The sequence below is a fragment of the Ananas comosus genome, linkage group 15 (genome assembly GCF_001540865.1).
Source record: "Ananas comosus cultivar F153 linkage group 15, ASM154086v1, whole genome shotgun sequence".
Classification (NCBI taxonomy): Eukaryota; Viridiplantae; Streptophyta; class Magnoliopsida; order Poales; family Bromeliaceae; genus Ananas; species Ananas comosus.
This window is the reverse complement of record NC_033635.1, coordinates 6,457,324-6,483,148: the sequence shown is the minus strand read 5'-3', so window position 1 is coordinate 6,483,148 and position 25,825 is coordinate 6,457,324. Positions and strand designations below refer to the sequence as shown.

Below are 25,825 nucleotides of genomic sequence, written 5' to 3'. Positions count from 1 at the left end.
GTTCAATCTGTAGTGTGGTAAATTTGGTAAAGATGAACCTGGGACCAGATCTATTGCATGTTGTATATCCCTAAGTGGAGGAAGTTTATTGGGCAATTCTTCAGGTGCAAGATCGCTAAATTCAGCAAATAGGGTTTTGATCATTAAAGGAGTTTCAATAAGTTTAGACGAATTAGGAACCTTTTTGACGACTAAAGCATAAACAATTTTAGAATCAATTTCTTTGCAAAATTGTTTTTTATTGAGAATGTGAAGAGGCTTTGTTGTTTCAATTTGTGATGGAAGGTTTTTGAAATCTTTAACTGAACTTGGATTCGAATCTTTTGAAAACTTTGAGCCTTTTGATGAAAACTTTTGCTGAGAGGGTTTGGCTGGGCTTAAAATAATTTTCTTTCCATTATGGGTGAAAACGCTGTTAGGTCGACCATAGTGTATGACAGAAAGGTCATATAGCAGGGGTCTTCCTAAAAGCACGTGAGCGACATCCATGGAAAGGACATCGCACCAAATTCGGTCCGAATAGGTAGCAAAGTTAAGCGGGACCAAACAATGTTTTTAACCGGCATAGTTGTCTTGTCTACCCACGCAACCTTGTAGGGATTAGGGTGTGGCTCAGTTTTGAGGTTTAGGCACCCTATTGCAGCTTCAGAAATTACATAGATGCAGCTACTACCATCAATGATGTCCTTACAACTTTTATCCCCACATTTTGTGTAGGTGTGAAAAATGGAAGTGCGTCTCCAATCGTCTTCGTTCATAGCAACGGTTAGGACACATCGCATGACTTGTAGTGTTCTCATCGAACGCTTCGTTTGATTCTAACATTTCTTCATCACTAGGAATTTCATCGGCTGTGTGTGCGACTTCCTCTAAATCTTCAAAATCTTCACCCTTTGGCTGAACAAGCATGTTCCGCCTTGGGCACTCATAAACATAATGACCCATTTGGTGACAGTTAAAACACCTACCCTGTGCATTTCCTCGTTTGGTTTCATCTGTAACTAAACCCTTTCCCTTATAATCTTGATTCTGTCGATTTCGAAAATTGTTTGTTTTGTTAGTATTAAAATTCATGCCGGTGTTTCTTGTGTTTTTATCAGTCCATTTTCCTATAAATCGTCGAGCTGGTGCCTTTAAATATTTTTCATATTCTAAGGCAAGTTGAAAGGCTTGCTCAACAGTGGCAACAACCCCATGCGGCGCAATTTCGCGCTGAAATTCCTCGCGCAACCCATTACGAAATCGCGAAAGGGTTCGCTCTTCTTCTTCTCGAACATCACAACGAACATTCATCTCATCAAATTTGGCCATATAATCGGCAACTGAAAGAGAACCTTGCCGAACAGCATTCAATTGATCATACAACTATTGCTTGCACGTAGATGACATGTATTTCTCTCTCAATTTAGCCTTCATTTTTGCCCACAAAGTGATAGGCTCTTGGCCAAGCCGTTCTAAGTGCCTTTCGACGCCAATCCAATATTGTTTGGCGGCGCCGATGAGTTTCATTTTAGCAAAATGGACTCGTCGGTTGTCAGACATTTCATACCAGTCAAAATACTAATCCACGTCAAAGAGCCAATCTGTGAATGTCTTAGGATCAAATTTTCCATCAAAAGTGGGTGCGTCAATTTTAACTTTTTTTGTAATGTCATCTTGAAAAATAGTAGTTCCGCCGTCTCGAAAAAGAGGGTTAGTTCTAGCAATGTGCTGAATTTTACGTGCTTGTGGAGTGTGTGATACTGATGCTTGTAGATCTGTTCCTATAGTGACATTATTTTGTGCAGAAAGTCTCTCAGAGTTTGCCTCTAGGCTGGTAAGCCTATCTTGAATGCCGTGAATGTCGGTTGATAATTCATTTAATTTTTCCATAATTTGTTTAATGGGATCATTTGGGTCATCAAGATTAGGATTCCTAAACTGTAGCCCTGATCTAGTTGTCATGATGCAAACCTAAAGCTCTGATACCAAATTTGATGCAGGGGAAGAATTTTAGAAATCCAATTCTCAAGTTGAAAACAAAATCTTATAGATTTGAAACTCTCTATTGCAACTATATGCTTTGTCACAGCGAGACTTAAACACAGAAGCGTAAAAAAAATAATTTATGAATAATGAAAATCATAAACGGCACAATAAACCAAATAAAAAGATTGAATTTAAAACAGAGAATGAGATGGAAAGTTGTAGCATCAAAAATCCGCAGGTGGGATTAGTAATCGCAAGCACTAAACGGGAGTCGTCAAATTCCTAAAGATCACTCCAACGCCCATTTTGCCGGAGCACCATAATGCATCGGTCGAAAGCGCGATCTCGAAGAGGTGGATGTTACGGCCGAGGTGAACGTACGGTCGGAAGATGAGGACGACGACTAGGGCAAACGGAGAGTCCCTTGTTGAATGGCACATGAGTGAATGGGTCATCAAGCAAGTCTGCCAAGTGGACGTCTTTTTTTTTTCCTTTTCTTTGACGTCTTTTTTTTATGACGTTTTTTTTTCTTTTCTTTGACGTCTTTTTTTTTATGACATTTCTTTTTTTTTTGAAAGACGTACGGCTTGGAGACTAGGTACTAAGAATCTTAATGGACCGAGTTTTCGCGGGTTTAAAACCCGTTAACAAAAACGATCCAATAAGCTTCTTTTTTTCGTTTCTTGCTCAAACAACGTCAGAATTTCGCTAGTAGATCGTCGAATCGAATATAAATGAAAGACGAATAGAATAAAAGGACTCACTCCCTACGAAGTCACTCCAGTCGACGCGAAATCGCAAAGGAAAACATCAGAGAACCTCTCTAGAAAAGTGGAATTTCATAATAATTAATGTCTGTCTCATACAGATGGCCAAGGTCGACTTTATAGAGTTTTCTACTAACAACTTGAAACAAACCGATAAACGTTCTTGCCTAAAATACCAATATTCAAGTAAATCTAAAACAGAAAATAATATTTAAAATATCTCTATAACTAAAATATCTAAAACAGAAAATAATATTTAAAATATCTTTATAACTAAAATATCTAAACCTATCCTCACGCAAATCCGGCTCGAACTCAAGTCGCACCCAATGTTTGAATCATGGTGCGATCACGTCATCAAGCCAGATATTGAGTTTTCGGCGGACGGCAACGGGTATAAGTCTGAAATGGGGCCCGGTCCGCATCAATAGCACTACAAGGCGAGCATGAGGTGCTTTCTTCCAACTTTTTTCCAGATATTGAGTTTCAAGGCGAGCGAGATGTGCGAGCTACACTACTGCCAGTTGCACACTTATCTTCCTTCCTATCTTCATGCATACATGTCAGCTATATATTTTGGCCTGTAACTGCATCTTTTTGCACGCCACTTTTCGGTGTATTAGTTTTACTCATTTTTTTCTTGTCACTTTTACCTAGTCTTTAGGTGATCGTCTTCTCTCTAATAATTATTGTTAAACTTATGATTATCCTGTACAAAGTTCTCTAGTGTTAGTTGAGCTGGTGATGCTAAGAACCTTGCATATCTGTTTTGGATGTGAATTGAATTTGATTCTTATGGAGGTCCAGAACTCACTGCTCAAATTGAGGGGATTGGATAGTGAAAAAGTGATAAATGATATCTTTATCATCTCTATATGATATTAAATGAAAACATGAACCATAACATCTACAAGTAAAAATAATAAAGCTTAAGACTAAAGAAATTTCAAATCAAATGTCTCTAATAGCTGAAGGAAATGGTTCAATCTATCAATAAATAGTTTCAAGTTCTTTCAAGTACTAGACATGATTCTTTTCTAAATAATCTAGTCATCAACTTCTTAATTAAAATAAGACCCATTTTAACTGGATTATAGCTTGCAACAGTGACACTACATAGTTTTACATCTTGATAATCAGAATGTGGCAGTGAAATAAAAAACTACGGAAACTCCGGTTGAATTACACATGGCAATGTTAGTGGCCAAAACAATGATATGATACACAAATGCTAAAGACAAATAGTCATTACTCGATCATAATAGGGTGGAAGTGCATACTTCAATAGCAAAAATTTTTGAGGGATGGAACATAATCAAATTTTCTGTCTTCTGCATAATAAAAGGAAGATCCATGTGGCAAAAGACAATAGAAGGTCTACAAATAGAGTACCTACACTTGCAAAACAAGTGATAGTGGGATGCCTATATTTCAATTATGTCAAGTTAACCATTAATTATAACTTTTTGCTTAATTTGAACTTTTTCTTACTGATGATCACCATCAATTAATCAATTAATTAGACATGCCTTCTGGTTTATTCAGGCCAAAAAATTTAATAATAAAAGAATTATTGGTTTAGATCATGACCAACATTCTTCAGTTATTAAAGTGTCTACAATTCTATTCTCATCAAATTTTGTGAAAAATTAACACAACCATTTTTGAAGGTATTAAAAACTATTTCTTTATGAAAACCTAATAAAATAACCTATGAAAATTTATGGTAATGCGCCAGTTGCATGCTCTTGGCATGGAGGGCCGTGCCAAAACCAGCCATGCCACTGTGTTGTGCTGTGCTGTGTCAATGGCACAATGGCAAGCCCTGTGCCACTAGTATAGCAATCAGTAATATGCACAGAATCCTTAATATGCACAAATCATAGGATCATTAGAATACTTAGCGAACTTACACTAGACTAGACTTAGCCTATTTTTTTATAGGTTAAACAGATACAATAGCAATCGTAGCAATGAGCATTGAAGTACAGATACCTTAAGGCACTTTATCCTATAGCCTACAATCAAGCAGTTATCCTTTTTTCCTAGAGGGATTTAGATGCCAACTGGATTAGTGCCACATTAGATATGAATCCACCACTATAGTTTACGTTTTGGAGATCCATCTGTATCTTGAAAGTCTAGATAAGCACTTACAGCTACAAGTACAGTGGAATCTGAATTAATAACACTTGACACCAATGTCACTGAAGCTCAATGGTTGAAAGATTTCTTTTTGGCGTTCAAATTAAAGAACCACCTATTCTGTCCATTGTGATTTAAAGTTGTAAATGAAAAAGGTAGACAATAGAATACAGATATTAAAATGAATTGACAAATGAAAAGTCAGGCATAAATATACTAGATATCTAATGAGAACTTTTTATGTGAAGTCACAGGGAAACTTCACTAATCAGCTGACGAAGGGACTTTCTAGAACAATGGTCTAAAGGGAGATGGGAACCAAATATCTAGGAGGTTCAATGGATAGAACCAATCCGAGCTTCGTGATATTATTGTCAGGAACACCACTTTATTGTCAGGAACACCACTTTTTCTCCTCATCCCTATGGCAATGGTGCTCACTCAAGGTTTAAAGTGTCGTGGCACGGGGGCGTGTCGTTATGTCCCTGGCACGGTACGGCACAGGCATGCTTGCATGCCGACACGTGGCACGCTTGCGTGCCGATAGATACTTGTGACCTCCTACTGGCACGCTTTGGCACGAACTTATTTCAGTTTTTTTGATTCTAATAAACTCTTATAATGTTATTTTGAAAGATTTAAATAAATAATTATGAATATTTATTATATATATCTTACTACACTCATCAATTAATATGCATGTAAGCTTTTTGTAAATAAAATACAACTATACCTAATATAGAATAGAAATTAAAATACAGTAATAAAATTCACAAGTACAATAATTATTTAAATTTACATCTTTATATAAAGATGACTGCTTAATTCGACATAAATCGTCACGCTTAATCACATGGCGTATTGTCATCTGCAGATACAAGATTTATTTGACAATATTGATATAAGTATTACTGGTATTGTGAAAAAGTCATATATTCCAGATATTACATCCATATTTTGTTCTTTTATTCTTTTTAAAAAAAGCTGATCAAAATTTGTTTAGGAGATCGAATTTTGTTCCCTTGATTCACCGAAAGCTTCGCGGTGCGACAATTTTTGACAAAATATTTTGCGAAGAAAAAATAGATGTTTGTGGTGGTTGTCGGCCCGAGCCCGTAGCCCACCATTGACATCCGAGGGGGGTGTGGGGGGCTTCGCCCCCCGTGGTATGGATCAGATATATCAATTAAAAATTTGCTCCTATATTGATAAATAAGAAGTTAAAAAAAAAGGCATCCGCCAAAAAGCAAAAAAAAGTTGAAAAAAAGACAATAAAGTGAAAAAAAAAGACAATATAGGTGGCCCGGGAGGGGGGTTCAATACCCCAGAGAACAAACGAAAAAAGAAAAAGTCAAAAAAAAAAGAAAGGCAGCGGCACGCGACACCCGGGGGGTCCAAGACCCTCCCTGTACCGTGCCCCCTTCTTGGGGGCACGGTACGGCACGCCCCGTGCCGTACTGTCACGGGTCGATCGCTGGGACTTGACCGTGACACCTTTGGGGGCCACATTTGGTAGGCACTTGGGTTGACGAAGTTATGGAGTTGCAAAGTTGAGGCGTTCCATCAGGTGGAGTCGCTGTCAAGTCAATGGAGGCAATTCCCTAGCAATGGCCCGTGCCATGACATGGAAATAGGTGCCGTATGCGGGGGCTCAAAACGTACCCCTCGGTGAGCACCTTTGTACCCTCGGGGTGCCAAAGGGGTGGATGCCTCGTTGGGTATATAAAGGAGGGGTGGACACTTCGTAAGTGGCCTCGACTCCCCCGTCGGCCTATAGGACATGGGTCGTCCTTTGGCTAGCGGAGTGGCTAAGCCTAGCGTTTCGTGTGACCGGGTATTAGACGGTTAGAGGGACACGGGCCTAGGGTAATGTCGGAGATGCGAGAGGTCGACAACATTACGGAGCGGGGTATACCAGGAGGCTTTCTCCTAGGATCGCTTGCGCTACCTTATGCCGGCTTGGATCTCTGTAGTGGAGCGTATGAGCGGATGAGGGATAGTCTAGCGACGGATGGTCCTCTGTAAAGGACAAGGCTCGCGAAGGCAAGTGTGCTTAGCAGGGATTCGTGGGGCGCGGCGCCCACGAAGGCCAAGGAGGCGGAACTCAATAGAAGCGCTAAAGGAAGGCACGCCGAGGGAGAATTCGTATGACGAGAGGTCTACGGGACTCGAGGGGCGGAACCCACTGAGGCAAGCGGTATCGATATCCGTATAGTGAACCTTGATAGACTGGACCGATGGTGTGAACGGCCAGGCGTGGTCGAGCCAAGGACGGGGCCAGTGGCTAGCGATGCAGAGTGAGGCCGGTTCGTTTGTATGGGGCCTTATGAGGCGAACCTATGGGAGTCAAGGGCGCGGAGCGCCATGGCAAAGTGAGGGTCGTGTGGACGATCAAGAAGCACGGTGTGGACTTGCTAGCTACCTTGCCAGGAACGTTGGGACACGACAGCCGTACGGGTTGGATGCGAAGCACGAAAGTGCGAAGCACGAAAGTGCGAAGCATAGGCGTGCAGGGTGTCACGCTAAGTCGCTGGCATTGGGAGACAGGCAAGCTTGTGGCGCACACTTGGGTGGCTTTTCAGAGGTATGCCGTTGGACCGAGTGAGCAGGCCGCGTATGCGGTATGGCCATGGACGTTGTCAGGCGCCTGAGGCACGATGGTGAGGAACATATGTTTATGAGTACCCTTTGTGGCATGCGATGTTGCGAAGCCCGGACCTTGACGCTGGAGGCGTGCGGATTAAGTCACGAGAGCGAAACGCGTGGGAGGCGAGACGCTTGGCTAGACTCATAATGGAACAAGTTGGGGAGAGCTTGTAATGTCCTTGGGACTAGTTATAAAGGCAGCAAGGCATTCGGTTATGAAGCACTCTCGAGGAGAGATCGGTTAGCAAGAGGGGATGCACTTAGCTTGGTGGCCAACCTCGGTATTGGGGTTGCTCGTTGAGAACTCGAGGAGACCGACGAGGGGTTCGATTACAGGTGAAGGGTCGGGCTGTAAGTCTCGTGGAGGAGCAAGCTTGGCAAAATGCTTGGATTGGTATTCCGCTGTTAAGTCTGGGAGACTTGTCCATGTAGAGGACTCGAGAAGGCTAGCTCGGGTGTGCAACACTTGAGCGCCGCGCGGGGATTTTCAAGGTGAAAAAGCTAACCCCGTGACAGTACGGCACGGGGTGGCACTTGAATCCTTGTGCTCACTTAATAAAATGCAAAGAATTAGAAAGAGTTATAACCTAAAAGGACCCAAGACTGCTTAGGCGGATGTTACTTTGCATGCACCCGTATCAAGACCCACTATATGCATAGAGTCGTGAGACCATGACTGTGGAATGTCGATTGCTTCCTCAAAGATTCACAAATAAAAAATAATGCATGGTCAGTAATAGCATCAACTTGCTATAAACTCAGAACCTCTGCATCATCATATGTATGATTTGTAAGAATTTGACTCATTGACCTAATTCAAGGCATAGTTCATCAAGCCTTGAAAATATATAATCGACGCTAAGTGAAGGTTTGAGCCAAAGGTATGTCAAACTCATGATATGAGGGTCTTACTTTTACTTGGTTACTTATTTTTATTATAGTGATAATTGTTTTGATAATTGATGATTTTTTTCTTTATACTTTTGATATTTAAATTTATTGAAATTTTCAAAATTTGTTAGGGAGAGTTTTCATAAAATCGATATTCTATAATTTAAAACTTTATTTTGGTTGCAAATGTCATCGCCTAAATATCTCTATCTGCCTATTAACAAATAAGCAACAATGAGAGGTTCAAGACATGAAGACGGGAATTAAAGGACCATTCCTTTCTATCTCATCCCTTTATTCATCTAACTTACTAGCCAATAGAATAACAGAAATCTAGTGCATCTCATATACTCTCTTCCTCCACTCTCATTCACTTTTATTCCAATTTTGAGCATATAACCTTCTTCCTTCATTCATTCACTTTTATTCCATCAACTTGAGATTCCAAAAGATACATCTGGCTCACTATTAGCACCTACCCAATGCCACCAATTGGGAGGATTTGAGAATTACCAAGGGTCAATATATCACTAAAGCCAAGCTGAGGAGACTCGCATGCAAAGGAGTAAATATCAACTCTAGCACAGTGCTAAGTGCACACCATGACTGTAAGGTACCGGACTTCTAAAACTATGAAATTACGGTGTACATTTAAATGGCTCCGGTGAGGTTGCGGCGGAATGTAACATACCGGATTTTAAATATAAAAGTGAAAATAAATAAAAATAGTATGAGATACTATTTTTATTGGATTTAGAGAAGTGAAATATAGGTTGGGAATGACCTGTGCTGAAATCGGAGCGACAACAGAAGATTTAGAATTTTCTGTAAGAAACGGAGCAGATAAATTAGCAGAAAATGCACAGTCTCAGAAAATTATGAAAATTGGCGGGGATGTCAGAAATATTNTAGAGGGATTTAGATGCCAACTGGATTAGTGCCACATTAGATATGAATCCACCACTATAGTTTACATTTTGGAGATCCATCTGTATCTTGAAAGTCTAGATAAGCACTTACAGCTACAAGTACAGTGGAATCTGAATTAATAACAATTGACACCAATGTCACTGAAGCTCAATGGTTGAAAGATTTCTTTTTGGTGTTCAAATTAAAGAACCACCTATTCTGTCCATTGTGATTTAAAGTTGTAAATGAAAAAGGTAGACAATAGAATACAGATATTAAAATGAATTGACAAATGAAAAGTCAGGTATAAATATACTAGATATCTAATGAGAACTTTTTATGTTAAGTCACAGGGAAACTTCACTAATCAGCTGACGAAGGGACTTTCTAGAACAATGGTCTAAAGGGAGATGGGAACCAAATATCTAGGAGGTTCAATGGATAGAACCAATCTGGGCTTCGTGATATTATTGTCAGGAACACCACTTTATTGTCAGGAACACCACTTTTTCTCCTCATCCCTATGGCGATGGTGCTCACTCAAGGTTTAAAGTGTCGTGGTACGGGGGCGTGTCGTTATGTCCCTGGCACGGTATGGCACAGGCATGCTTGCATGCCGACACGTGGCACGCTTGCGTGCCGATAGATACACGTGACCTCCTACTGGCACGCCTTGGCATGGACTTATTTCAGTTTTTTTGATTCTAATAAACTCTTATAATGTTATTTTGAAAGATTTAAATAAATAATTATGAATATTTATTATATATACCTCACTACACTCATCAATTAATATGCATGTAAGCTTTTTGTAAATAAAATACAACTATACCTAATGTAGAATAAAAATTAAAATACAATAATAAAATTCACAAGTACAATAATTATTTAAATTTACATCTTTATATAAAGATGACTGCTTAATTCGACATAAATCGTCATGCTTGATCACATGGCGTATTGTCATCTGCAGATACAAGATGTATTTGACAATATTGATATAAGTATTGCTGGTATTGTGAAAAAGTCATATATTCCAGATATTACATCCATATTTTGTTCTTTTATTCTTTTTAAAAATATCTGATCAAAATTTGTTTAGGAGATCGAATTTTGTTCCCTTGATTCACCGAAAGCTTCGCGGTGCGACAATTTTTGACAAAATATTTTGCGAAGAAAAAATGGATGTTTGTGGTGGAAGCTAATGGCTCAGGCCTGTCGGCCCGAGCCCGTAGCCCACCACTGCCATCCAAGGGAAGTGTGGGGGGCTTCGCCCCCCGTGGTATGGATCAGATATATCAATTAAAAATTTGCTCCTATATTGATAAATAAGAAGTAAAAAAAAAAGGCATCCGCCAAAAAGCAAAAAAAAGTTGAAAAAAAGACAATAAAGTGAAAAAAAAAAGACAATATAGGTGGCCCGGGAAGAGGGCTCAATACCCCAGAGAAAAAACGAAAAATGAAAAAGTCAAAAAAAAAAAGAAGAAGGCAACGGGACGCTGCACAGTACCACGGCACATGGCCGCGTGCCGCTTTAGACAAAGCGGCATGCGGCCATGTGCCGCAGCACCTGAGGGGGTCCAAGACCCTCCCTGTACCGTGCCCCCTTCTTGGGGGCACGGTACGGCACGCCCCGTGCCGTACTGTCACGAGTTGATCGCTGGGACTTGACCGTGACACCTTTGGGGGCCACATTTGGTAGGCACTTGGGTTGACGAAGTTATAGAGTTGCGGAGTTGAGGCGTTCCATCAGGTGGAGTCGCTGTCAAGTCAACGGAGGCAATTCTCTAGCAATGGCCCGTGCCATGACATGGAAATAGGTGCCGTATGCGGGGGCTCAAAACGTACCCCTCAATGAGCACCTTTGTACCCTCGGGGTGCCAAAGGGGTGGATGCCTCGTTGGGTATATAAGAGAGGAATGGACACTTCGTAAGTGGCCCCGACTCCCCCGTCGGCCGATAGGACATGGGTCGTCCCTTGGCTAGCGGAGTGGCTAAGCCTAGCGTTCCGTGTGATCGGGTATTGGACGGTTGGAAGGACACGGACCTAGGGTAATGTCGGAGACGCGAGATACCGGGAGGCTTTCTCCTAGGATCGCTTGCGCTACCTTATGCTGGCTTGGATCTCTGTAGTGGAGCATATGAGCGGATGAGAGATAGTCTAGCGACGGATGGTCCTCTGTAAAGGACAAGGCTCGCGAAGGCAAGTGTGCTTAGCGGGGATTCGTGGGGCGCGGCGCCCACGAAGGCCAAGTTGGCGGAACTCAATAGGAGCGCTAAAGGGAGGCACGCCGAGGGAGAATTCGTATGACGGGATGTCTACGGGACTCGAGGGGCGGAACCCAATGAGGCAAGCGGTATCGGTATCCGTATAGTGAACCTTGATAGACTGGACCGATGGTGTGAACGGCCAGGCGTGGTCGAGCCAAGGACGGGGCCAGTGGCTAGCGATGCGAAGTGAGGCCGGTTCGTTTGTACCGTGCCTTATGAGGCGAACCTATGGGAGTCAAGGGCGCAGAGCGCCATGGCAAAGCGAGGGTCGTGTGGACGGTCGAGAAGCACGGTATGGACTTGCTGGCTACCTTGCCAGGAGTGTTGGGACACGACAGCCGTACGGGTTAGATGCAAAGCACGAAAGTGCGAAGCATAGGCGTGCGGGGTGTCACGCTAAGTCGCTGGCATTGGGAGACAAGCGAGCTTGTGGTGCACATTTGGGTGGCTTTTCAGAGGTATGCCATTGGACCGAGCGAGCAGGCCGCGTATGCGGTATGGCCATGGACGTTGTCAGGCGCCTGAGGCACGATGGTGAGGAACATATGTTTATGAGTGCCCTTCGTGGCATGCGATGTTGCGAAGTCCGAACCTTGACGCTGGAGGCGTGCGGATTAAGTCACGGGAGCGAAACGCGTGGGAGGCGAGACGCTTGGCTAGACTCATAATGGAACAAGTTGGGGAGAACTTGTAATGTCCTTGGGGCTAGTGATGAAGGCAGCAAGGCATTCGATTATGAAGCACTCTCGAGGAGAGATCGGTTGGCAAGACGGGATGCACCTAGCTTGGTGGCCAACCTCGGTATTGGGTTTGCTCGTTGAGAACTCGAAGAGTCCGACGAGGGGTTCGATTACAGGTGAAGGGTCGGGCTGTAAGTCTCGTGGAGGAGCAAGCTTGGCAAAATGCTTGGATTGGTATTCCGCTGTTAAGTCTAGGAGACTTGTCCGTATAGAGGACTCGAGAAGGCTGGCTCGGGTGTGCGACACTTAAGCGCCGCGCGGGGATTTTCAAGGTGAAAAAGCTAACCCCGTGACAGTACGGCACGGGGCGGCACTTGAATCCTTGTGCTCACTTAATAAAATGCAAAGAATTAGAAAGAGTTATAAGCTAAAAGGACCCAAGACTGCTTAGGCGGATGTTACTTTACATGCACCCGTATCAAGACCCACTATATGCATAGAGTCGTGAGACCATGACTGTGGAATGTCGATTGCTTCCTCAAAGATTCACAAATAAAAAATAATGCATGGTCAGTAATAGCATCAACTTGCTATAAACTCAGAACCTCTGCATCATCATATGTATGATTTGTAAGAATTTGACTCATTGACCTAATTCAAGGCATAGTTCATCAAGTGGCCTTGAAAATATATAATCGACACTAAGCGAAGGTTTGAGCCAAAGGTATGTCAAACTCATGATATGAGGGTCTTACTTTTACTTGGTTACTTATTTTTATTATAGTGATAATTGTTTTGATAATTGATGATTTTTTTCGTTATACTTTTGATATTTAAATTTATTGAAATTTTCAAAATTTGTTAGGGAGAGTTTTCATAAAATCGATATTCTATAATTTAAAACTTTATTTTGGTTGCAAATGTCATCGCCTAAATATCTCTATCTGCCTATTGACAAATAAGCAACAATGAGAGGTTCAAGACGTGAAGACGGGAATTAAAGGACCATTCCTTTCTATCTCAACCCTTTATTCATCTAACTTACTAGCCAATAGAATAACAGAAATCTAGTGCATCTCATATACTCTCTCCCTCCATTCTCATCCACTTTTATTCCAATTTTGAGCATACAACCTTCTTCCTTCATTCATTCACTTTTATTCCATCAACTTGAGATTCCAAAAGATACATCTAGCTCACTATTAGCACCTACCCAATGCTACCAATNCTAGTAGTTTATGTATTTGATACTTCCTTATGCAATCTTGATTGATATCCGTTCCTGGTTGGAACATATCTATATTGTTTGGATTGCGACGCCTTGGACGTACTGGGGAGACTCTGTCCGCGTACAAAGGAATCCCCGGTCCGTTCGGCGGTCTGTTGTCGGCGCCGCGGCCCGGTCCAAATAGGCGGTTGGTCGCGGGGCGTGACAATGACCCAAGCCTTTTCTCTTAACTTGACCTTGTGGTTTAATTTTTCTTCTTCCTATTCATTTAAAGGAATAATAATTTTCTAAATCTAAATTTGTTAATTTTATTTAATTCTGTCAATAATTTCACTATTTTCTCCAACATATGGTGTCAATGGATTAGCTTTTATTAAGTATCTCTGATTTCAAGCACATTTTTCCTCTCATTCTCTTTAAACCCTTTTGTCACATGTTAACTTTTATATGCAAACTTCATCGAGTAATTTTATATAGTCTAGGTAAATATATGCTTCTGCATATAGTCATAACTGAATAATTAAATTACATAGTGTTACTTTGCTTCGGAAAAGAAATTGATTAAAATGCTTGTCAAAGAAATTGACTTGCACAAATTGATACATCTTACACCTCGATATGGTTATCGCTCTAAGAACAGAAATGTGAAAGGTAGAGAGGAATTAAGAAAGAAAAATCAGCAGAGGGATTTCGAGCATGCATATCTACTGAAATGATAAACCGAAAACCTCATTTGTGTTTCCAAGTTCAGCAGGAAAGGAAAGGGGTTGCTTCACAATCAGAAGTGCTGTTTCTAGATCAAGAAATCCTGCTGCCACCATCCTTCTTAATGCCCGTGCTTGAGAATATTTTCCCCTATAATTTGCTAAAAGTTAGACATGCTAGGTAATTAATTGTATTCAATAACAGCACGGAAAGAACAGCATCATGATAACAAAAATAAATCAATCAATGTAGTTCATTTGTTTACATTTATTAGCACACAGTTTATAACTGATGGATTGTATCGTAATATGATAGCTGCAATAACCTGTTTGGACTTGTAAATGGGTTAAGGGTCTCAGGAGAAGGCAATATCCCAGCAAGTAGGGCTGACTCCCCCACATTAAGATCAGAAGGATGCTTACCAAAGTAAAAAAGTGATGCTGATTCAATTCCGTACTTTCCATGTCCCCAATACATCTGCATCATCAAATTGATATACGGTTTAAATTAATATGAAAAACATGATAATAAGAAGCATAATAGATTATGTTATTATTTTTTTATCCCCAGATACACTTTATAAACATTAGGCATGAGTAAAATAACAAAACAGAAGATATAAATAATAAGGCAATACTGCCAACATGAAAACCATACACAACTATCATTTCACTATGAAAATTCTAGTGTATGTTATTTTGATAGCCAGCTATTCGAGAAGACTTTTCACAATGAAAATAGAATGTTTTCTCTACTACTAGTTAATATAATTCAAAGATATATTATACAATGCGATATAGCACGCTAGCAGCATTTTCGTTATTTACCCTATGTTCGTAGCATGGTTTCTTTTTTTAGATGTTGTTGTATTTTGGCGGTTTTTTTGCATTCAGCCCCAACTTCAAATTTTTTTTTTCGGCAACTAGCTCATGGAAATTTATATTTAAAGAAATGGTCCCCTTCTTGCCAGGCAAGCATCATGTTGGAATTGCAAGTTGAAAAAAGTAAATCATTTACCATGTTTATGTGTGGTAAATGAATTGATGTGTTCTCTTTGGCTTAGCAGCACGCGTACCACCATGTTCTCTTTGCCTTAACAATGCGGAGACTATAAGACAAAGGGAACACGGTTATTCATTTACTGTGTTTAAATATGGTAAAGGAACTACTGTGTTCAACTTGTTTGTCCACCATGCCATTCGCATGGCAAGGATAGGGCAATTCCTGCAAATAAAAATTTGCAGAGGCCATTTGCAAAAATAAATAAATAAATAAGATATAAATTAATTAATTAAGTAATTAAAATGTGGCTAAATGTCAAAAAAAGCTTTAATAACAGGTTAAATTTTAGGCAACAAAGTTGTAATATACTGAATTTCAGCCAAATTGGCGAAGCGTAGGTGAAGACAGTATATGACACTATTTAGAAAAAATTTGAGAGACAAATGGATGTACTAGAAGTGATTCAGAGTGAATTGAAGCAAAAATGGAGTTCAGAAAGCCAAACAGCAAGCCAGCCCCAAAGTTCCAAGTTCCAAAGCTCCATAGGAAACTCCGGAATCCTATTAATAGGCTTCACTGTTGGAAACTTCAGGTTCCAGAGTTTAAGGGGGCAATCCAGAGTTCCCGTAGCCAAAATACGCAAGAAACCTTCGGGTTCCAGAGTTTCAAGGTTAACTCTGGAACTTTAGCCTCTCCCTAGCCAGAGGACCCTTCGATTTCGGAGTTCCAAAAGGAAACTCCGAAGTTCAGGCAGTTTCAGGTTGAAACTTGATAGGATACAAATATTTAAAATTGAAGGGTTTATGTGCTAAACTGCTAATGTAGCACCTCCATAAAAGCCCCACCATAGCCAAGCCTCCTTTCCCATTTTCACCTAAATCCCATCTCCTTCTGTCTTCTACTCCACCAAAAACCTAAAATCCCCATTGGCCTCATATTCTCCTAAGCTTGGAGATTGACCAAGACACCTAGAGAGTTCTCCAATGTGGATTAGAGCTTCCCCAACTAGTCTTCTCGGCCTAGTCTTGCTGGCCTAGGAGGCAGTTAAGATAAGTTTCTCATATTTTGAGTAGATTTGGAGGATTTTCTAAATAGAGATCTTTCGGGGTTCTAACATGATTAGAACTTCTCTCTTAGGGTTGATATGAGGCCTCAACAACTCAAAAGGGATTACGAATAGGTTTTAATAAGTTCAGGTGAGTTCTCCATATTTTGATGGGATTTTAGAAATTTACAAAATGGTGATTTTCAAATGTTTTAACTTGGTTAGAACATCACCTTTAGGTTGGAGGTCTACTAAGTCGAGGTGGGGACTGGGGAGTATGTAAGATACCGGACTTCTAAAATTATAAAGTTACGGTGTACATTTTGTTGGAAAGCCATTTAAATGGTTCCGATGAGGTTGCGGTGGAATGAACATGCCGGATTTTGATATAAAAATAAAAATAAATAAAAATAGTGTGAGATACTATTTTTATTAGATTTAGAGAAGTAAAATATAAGTCAAAAGTGACTTGTGCTGAAATCAGAATGAAAACAGAAGATTTAGAATTTTCTGTTGGAAACGGGACAGATAAATTAGCAGAAAATGCACAGTGTCAGAAAATTATGAAAACTGAAGGATAAGTCAGAATTATTTTTATGAGGCTAGATTTAAAGTTTCATATCATTCTGACACCCGGAAGGTGGAAAATAAAATCCGACAGCTATCTGATAAAGATTACAGTTCGGTACAGTTTTCGGTGACCAAACGGGGTTGAAACTGAAATATTAAAATTTCTTTAGACTCGTTAAGTAAAACCGAACATGACTGTCAAATTTGAGCTCAAACGGATGTTTAGGGAACTCCGGCGAAAGATATCAGATTTCGCGCTGCCCGAAGTGAATAGTGTTGGAGGGTGTAATTATAAATGAAGCAATTTGCTTCTTCTCCCTCAGCCCGAGCAGCACCCCACCATCACATGCACGCATGGAGAGAGGGAGAGAAACCCTCCTTTCTCTCTCTAGATTCCTCTCTCATCTCTCTATATCTCTCGCTCAAATTCGCGGCGTTAGCGGAGAAGATGCTTGCAAACGCGTTGGGAGCGACGGATCGAGCTTTCGTGCGGCTGTTGGAGCGGCGTGTTTTCGTCGCGACGTTCACGTTTTGGTAAGAGTTTGGGATTTGGTTTAAATCCTTCATGAATGATGTTCTAGTAGTATCTAGAGTGTTCTAAACATGTTGCTCCATTTAATTTGGATTATTTGGAGATTAATTTCATATTAGGGCTCTGAATGGGGTTTTGTAAAATAGTAGGGTTTGATCTCATTTGACCCTCCGTAAACCTAATTGCTAGGTAAACGAACGCGTTGGCGAAGTCGGTTCGGCGATTTGTCGAGCCGTTGTAAAGATATTAAAGAAACGGACGTTTAGGCTTCGTTTCCGCCTGGAGGGCCGAGGCGACATCGTAAAATCATGAAAACGGATTTGGAGCACCGTGGCACATAACCGAAGACCTATAATTTTCAGTGCCGCGATTCGACGCACAATTGGTGAGTTTTAGCAAAATCGGGTCGAACCGGATTACGGGTGCCGCGGGAGGCCGATTGCAAGTGTCGACAAGCAATCAGAAAGCGATTTGAGGTGGGTTGTGCTTACCGAAGCGACTAGGTCGCCCGGCATGTCAAAGCGGATTGTGAATTCTTATTGATGCATATATGTATGTGCATACGGGTATTTTAGTATTATGTAAATGCATGCTAGCGGGTAGAATACATGCTAGTGATGATTGCATAATAATGCATTGAAAAGTACATGCTGGTGAGTAGATGCAAGTGGCGTATTAATGCATTGGAAATATATGCTAATAATAGATTCATGTTGACATGTACTAGAACATGCTAGAGAACATGAGAATACAAATGAATGTTAACATATTGTTAGTTGTGTGAGTTATGAGATCATGTTAGAGAGCATGCATATTAACATGTTGTTGATTGTGCTTGATTATGATGCATGTCGGCATTGTGAGCGTGTGTTAGATATACATGAGAATGTGAACTAAGTCGATGAACACTATATAATAGAGAACTCGATATGACAAATAGGATGTCAAGTAGATCGAGTGGCATTAACCTAGTGTTAATAAACATAGGTCGGACATAGATGACACTGAACCTAGTGTTGTTGAACCTAGGATAAATAACGAGTGGTATCTAACCTAGTGTTAAAGAACATAGGTTGAGTATGAACCTAGAGTCAGGATCTAGGTGTGTGGCATCTAACCTAGTATCAAAGAACATAGGTTGAGAACTGAACCTAGAGTTAAAGTAAACCTAGGTTGTGAAATTAAGGCATTACACCTAGAGTCAGTTGGACTTAGGGTGGAAAGTGCATTGGACCTAGATAGGTCGACAGTATAGGGTTGGATATGGACCCTTGACTTGTGAAGTGGATTCCAGAATCCCGAGACTTGTGAACTCAATAGTTCTTGGACCGCGGGTATATGTGGCATGTTCCTCTCCCACCGAAAGAACTTTGAGGATTGTGACTGAGCAAGAACAAAGAGCGCTAGGGTGTATGCGGCATGTTCCTCTCCCTATCGGGGATCTTGGCTATGGGTGTATGCGGCATGTTTCTCTCCCACTGGCGGATCCCTGACCATGGTGCACGGACCTTCAGGCGGACCGTTGGGCGATGTGGTTCTTGGCTTGCAGGCTGAGGTGCNCCTGACCACGGTGCACGGACCTTCGGGCGGACCGTTGGGCGATGTGGTTCTTGGCTTGCAGGCTGAGGTGCATGTGACAGGGTCTTTCACCTCGAGCCGGGCAGAGCGCGGATTATCCGCAATTGATTGACTCAAGGCCGAGTCGGGTGGCTAGCTGGAATAAGGTAGATAGAACCTTGAGGGCTAGTGGTAAATGTGTAAACCTAAGGTAGTAGAAACCTTAGTATTGAATAACATGAGCTAAAGTTAGCAGGATTGAGTGTAGAATCAATAATTCTACTAGTTGTTGCATATATTCATGTTGCATATATTCCTGTTGCATATAGCATGGCATCATTGCAGTTGTGAGGCAAAGAAAGGTAAAGTTAGTTGCATGTTTATGATATATATATCTATTTGTTTATTGGACTAACTTGTATTTGTCTCCTTTGGACCTGTTGGTCGAGCTCCTCCCTTGGGTGACCGTACCCACTGGGAACTATGGAGTTGGTTCTCACCCCACGTTGTTTTGGGGTGTTAAAGGTTCGTACGTGAGCGGCGCGGCGGCGCGAGGCAAGGGCGTAGCTCCATAGATAGCACCCTACCCCAGAGACCAGAGATAGCGGTACCCCGAGTCGGCATTGCTTAGGGGTATAGGAAAGGAAAAGGAACACAATGTATCAAATTTGTAATATTAATTGTAATAACTTAATTGCATTTGGAAGTTGAATGTGATGTAAAAATGAATCTAATGTGAATGCATGCAATAACATAGGATGTGTTATGTTGTTGATACCTTTCCATTTGCAATCTATGATTGAATACTGTTCCTGGTTGGAACCACTTGTATTGTTTTGATTGCGACGCCTAGGACGTACAGGGGAAACTCTGTCCGTTCAGCGGTCTGTCGGTGTGCCCGAACCCGACCAAATAGGCGGGGCGCGGGGCGTGACAGAGTACCTCCAAAATGAGTTTGATCTCCTCTGGCTAAAGAATTTTCATTCTTGCTCTCATGATCTTGGTTTTCATGATTTTCATCTTGAGTTATATGGTTTATTCTGTTACATGGATATGCTTGTTGTATTAGCATTTAATCATGGGATATTTGGATGAATTTCTTGTTCCACAATGTTCGGTAGTAGTGGTTTTCCATTATTCATGAGATTTTACTACAAAACACTTTGAAAGACGTAGAGTACTTGTTTATCTTGTCATTAACATGCTAGAATGGTAGCTCACTTGATTTCTAAACCTAGTGGTTAAAAATAAGGTTGCTTGACATAAGAGAAAACATACAGAACATAGTGGCATTATGCGAACCTTTGAAGTAACCATGGTATTGGAAACCCATAGGTACAAATTGTGAATTAAGCTTGCAAGACCATGGTATTCATTTCAAGCCGAGCTTGACTATTACTCGGCTCGTTCGAATTAGGCTCGAAAAGCTCAAATATATATATATATATATATATTATATACATAATATATTATATAGAAAGAAGAGAGAGATGAGAAGGAGAGAGAGCAGAGTTGGACTGGCTTACTATTCTTAACAACCATTGTTGCTACCCAAGTTTTTAGCCTCTTGATCAACTCTTTTCAATTATTTCTAACTATGGATTAAAAATACTATAACCCAGTGGAACCACTCAACCCTAAGAGGGGAACCACTCAACTCTGAACACGACTAATATTCCATTCTGACCCTATACATTTTTCATCCAAGGGTAAAAACATTTTGATAGAAAAAAGAGTGTTTACTGATTAATAGTAATTCCAGCCCTAACTTCTATATATATATAATATATATATATATATAGTAAGGAACTACCATGCTCATCGAAAGTATAGAGGATATTGGTAAGCTTCGATTTATTCGATTCTTCAGAATCTAACACCCGTTATAATCATTTCTTTGATTAATACTAATTATATATCTGTTATGGGACCTCAGATCCTAGAATATTATTTAATCCTAGGGGGGAACGACAATCATCCCAACGCAACCTCTAGGATCCGCTTTAATCAAAGGGTCAAAATTCGAACGCATCAAAATCCTCTATACATTTTCGATAGCCATAGTTTCTCACTATATACTATATTATAATACTATATATACCGTATAGTATATGAAGCTATGATAATATATATATATATATATATATATATATATATATATATATAATAAATATATATATAATAATATATTTTAATTCATATATGGCAAGCTGTGAAGGTGAATAATCTTGAGTTAGTTAAAATTCAGGAACAAATGATGTCTTGGCCCAATAAACAACTCTAGCAATAATAAGAGCAAAATTTCAACTAAATTTATACATTTTTCCTTTCTTCTTGGGGGCTCTTCCACGAGCATTACCATCTCACTCCCCGCCACGCCGCCAGACAGCCGCTCCTTTCCAGCAGACCTCTAAAATTTCAATATATTTCTCGTCTTTCTCTTTTTCTGTCTCTCACCCTAAAGGGCCAAGCCGGAAAGCCCATCCAAGTTACCATAACACTATACATGCCTGCCCTGTTGCCTTAACTTGTGATTAATTGTATCTTGAGAAAATATACAAATATTTTAAGTAAAAATTATTATTCATGATAAAATTTTAATTGTTATGTTATATATGATTGGATAGTTAATCAAATATTGTAGTACTATAATAATTTATTCTATTTTTGACTGGGCATTAAATGAAAATCGAATAATATGAAGATTGAAGGCGGAAAAAAAGACATGTGAGGTTGAAAAGATTAGATATTCAACTCATAAATTATTTTTTTCAAATTATAATACTATATTTTATATAATTATTTTGTACTTTGAGCTATTAGATATATTTTTGTATCAAATTATAGATAATATTCTATACAAATCAAACTATTGATCGTATGATGTTGAGAATTTCAAGCGGCTCGTTTAGGGCTCGAGCACGCTCGACTTGAAATTAGGCTCGCTCGAGCTCGGCTCGAATTAATTTCAATCCAAGCTTGAGCTTAAATTTAAGCTCGAAATTAATTTCAAGCCGAATTTGAGCCGAGGTAAGCTCGCTCGAGCTCGGCTCATTTCCACCCCTAGTATAAGCTAGACGGCATCGTTTGTGATGACTGTAGAGCACGACTCTACAAGCCAAGACCTTTCAGAAGTGTTAGTGTGGAAGTAGTTCAATCATTGTTGGCTACCTTGTGCATGCCAAATAGAGGGTAGTACGATCATTCTCAACTGCCAGTAAAATGAAGGTAAACAAGCTACGACAAGACCTTAGATTTGGTCAAGACACTAGACAAAGTTGAATATATCATTGGCAACTACAAAATTTGGTAGAGGCATAGTAGTGGCATCTATACTAGTATTTCTTTTACCATGCTTAGTAGTAGCAGCTTCTTACTCTGCTTACTTTTCCTATTATGCCTTCTTCAAATCGAGTGAGTGTAGATCGCCACTTTCGGCGGTTGCACCTACTAAAAACTTATTTCAAATTCTCGTCTCATTATTGTTAATGTTCTTCTACATATCCTTCGACTCCCAGGGAGACCCAAGACAGCAACAAGGGTGTCGCAACTAGTTAGATGTGTTCTCAACCCTAATCTAGCACAGTGGAACCATGCTAGAGAACAATGTGTACCTAGTTATATCTTGAGGGATGCAAAATATACAAAATATGGTGTGGAACTATGTAAAGTTTTAAAGTAATAAACAATTTTACTCTGATGTTTTATTGTGCATGATCTTGTATGTAATGTACAAGTTGCTATATGCTACCACTTTGTGCTGGCAAGAAAACTATGCTCATTTGGCGAGTTTGTCGCAGACACCTAGGCAAGCCTTCGGGATAGTCCCAGGGTGTTAAGAAGTAATTTTAAATTGGATAATAGACCCAAAATTAGTTAGTTTGCAGCAAGGTTCAAAGTGCCGCCCCGTGCCATACGGCACGGGGCGTGCCTTACCATGCCCCCTTCGTACAGGGGACCCCCCCGGGTGCCGCGGCACATGGCCCGTGCCGCTCGAGACAAAGCGGCACGCGGCACATTGCCGCGTGCCGCTGCTTCCTCTTTTTCTTTTTCTTTTTTTGGCTTTTTCTCTTTTGTTTTGTTCTCTGGGATATCGAGCCCCCTCCCGGGCCACCTATATTGTCTTTTTTTTTCACTTTATTGTCTTTTTTTCAACTTTTTTTTTGCTTTTTGGTGGATACCTTTTTTTTAACTTCTATATTGATAGTAAATTTTTAATTGACATACCTGATCCAACCACTGACATCCATTTTTTCTTCTCAAAATATTTTGTCAAAAATTATCGCACCGCGAAGCTATCGATGAATCAAGGGAACAAAAATCGATCTCCTAAACAAATTTTGATCAGATATTTTTAAAAAGAATAAAAGAACAAAATATGGATGTAATATCTGAAATATATGACTTTCTCACAATACCAGCAATACTTATATCAATATTGTCAAATAAATCTTGTATCTGCAGATGACAATACGTCATATGATCAAGCGTGATGATATATGTCGAATTAAGCAGTCATTTCTATATAAAGATGTAAATTTAAATAACTATTGTACTTGTGAATTTTATTATTATATTTTAATTTCTATTCTACATCAGGTATAGTTGTATTTTATTTATAAAAAGCTTACATGCATATTAATTGATGAGTGTAGTAAGGTATATATAATAAATATTCATAATTATTTATTTAAATCTTTCAAAATAACATTATAAGAATTTATTAGAACCAAAAAAACTGAAATAAGTCCGTGCCAAAGCGTGCCAGTAGGAGATCACGCGTATCTATCGGCACGCAAGCGTGCCACATGCCGACACGCAAGCGTGCCTGTGCCGTACCGTGCCAGGGACATAACGGCACGCCCCCGTGCCACGGCACTTTAAACCTTGGTTTGCAGTCATTAATCCAAATAACGTAAACAAAAACGAGAAAATAATAAATTGCTATAGATTTCCCTTTTTTAGAAAGATCGGCACACAACTTGATGTTGACAGGTTCTAAATTTTATAGCCAGCATGATAGTAATTGCAGCTTCTTTTATAATGAACATCATATTGGAAACTATCATTCCCTGGTTACCAGTGTGTGGTAGCAAATGCATACAAAAGCTAGTATATAATCTGACATAATAAGTTCCTCACAAATCAATTAATTAGGAGGTAGGGGTGCTATCAACTATAGTATTCACAATGAAGATACAAGGACAGATAATATTGCACTAATGTCCTTAAACTTCCAGTTTTAATTAATCTTGAAGAGGACATAAGATATGAGTTTGAAAAAGTTCAAATGTTAATTAAAATAACCGTTATATAGTAAAACTAGATAAAACGAACAACAAAAAGGATAGATCCAGTGGTGTGTATACATATACAATTAGAGAGAGAGTTCGGCTACTATACTATCAATAGTTCCAAGCGCTTGGTGCTATCGAGCTTTCCACAGTTAAATCTACCCCTTGACCATTTCCACCCGTTAGATCATACTATTCAACCAACCACCCACTCAACCCTAGGGAACCACTATCATCCAACTGCACATCCCTTCTCATCCAAGGGCTGAAAACTTAATAGCACCAAGCGCTTGATACTATTAATAGTGTAGTAGTCTGTTATGAAACATTTACTACTTTGGAGTGAATGCACAGTAGGTACTACCATGATACTTCTCTAATGTTATCTTTGTGCTCCTTAGCAAATGATATTGACCTTTAAAAAGCGCCTAAACACAGCCACAGGATCACTAGCGCGTTAAACTTTACAGAAAATCAAGTTTATCAAGAATGATAAAGATTTCCAAAAGTGCTTGTAAGGTAGTGAAAATATAGTAAACAGCAAGACAACAAGTATAATGTAAAACACTGAAAATCCAGTTCAAACACATAAATTACATGAATGTTTAAACAGATAGGAAATGCGGCAAATGCAATTTCGAGACATCAAAGGGTGACCTACCAAGATGAAAATTTATCAAAAAGAATATCATAGAGAGGGAAAAAGTAAAATCCAAATCATACATATGCAAAATATCCTCTTTATTTTTATCAAGTAAAAAAAATGTAGTTTTGGCCCCACAACGTATTGCGACATGATAAAGTTGCTCAATGAATGTTAAACCAAAGTGCCTAGCAGCGATACTTCAAACAGAGAAAGGCATCTGCACTTTACTTGATACATTAGACAAGACAAAAGCAGATTAGAGAAACCTTTTGTCTAGTTGTAAGCAAGAAGGAAATATGCAAAACTAAAGAAGGACCAAAATCCATCTACTTCACCAATTTAGTACATTAGGTCCACACAACTGCAAAGCACGATAAGGATTAAATTATCACAAATTGGTGAGATGCCAATTAGATGTCCGCAATAGTATGGACCAATGAACACAACACGGTTTATCATGTTACCATGACACTACTAGCAGATAGAGTTTGGCACCGTGAAGTAGCAATAGTCAGCAAGCACCAACTTAAACAACAAAGAGCAGTATTATGATATTCCCTAAAATTGGCAACTATAATGAATCCTGTAGAACACAAATAAAAGGGTTAATTGCACCATTTATCCCTAACCTTTATTCTTTTTTCACTTTGGTCCCTAACCTTTTTTTTCGCTATTGGGTCCCTAGCCTTTATATTTTGTTGCAATTAGGTCCCAAACATCCAAATTTCCAGCAATTTTGATGGCATAGGTCATGTCAACTGCAATAAAGCAAGCTCTATCTGCTCATATAGACCACGGTTATAGTTCGAAAGCACCTAGCCAATTTCGACCTCCTACTGGCATGCTTTGGTACGGACTTATTTCAGTTTTTTTAATTCCAATAAGCTCTTATAATATTATTTTGAAAGATTTAATCAAATAATTATGAATATTTGTTATATATAGCTTACTGTACTCATCAATTAACAT

General features: G+C 39.8%; 1 protein-coding gene across 1 annotated transcript in view; it reads right to left on the bottom strand.

The window, feature by feature from the left end:
- Positions 1 to 25,825, bottom strand: part of LOC109720936 (putative transglycosylase H16_A0665) — a 36,795-nt gene that overhangs the window by 6,174 nt on the left and 4,796 nt on the right. The window contains exons 3-4 of the mRNA XM_020248304.1: positions 14,536 to 14,687; positions 14,234 to 14,360 (exon numbers count right to left, since the gene is read on the bottom strand). Coding sequence (XP_020103893.1) covers positions 14,234 to 14,360; positions 14,536 to 14,687 — 279 coding nt within the window. The remainder of the gene's footprint in view (positions 1 to 14,233; positions 14,361 to 14,535; positions 14,688 to 25,825) is intronic.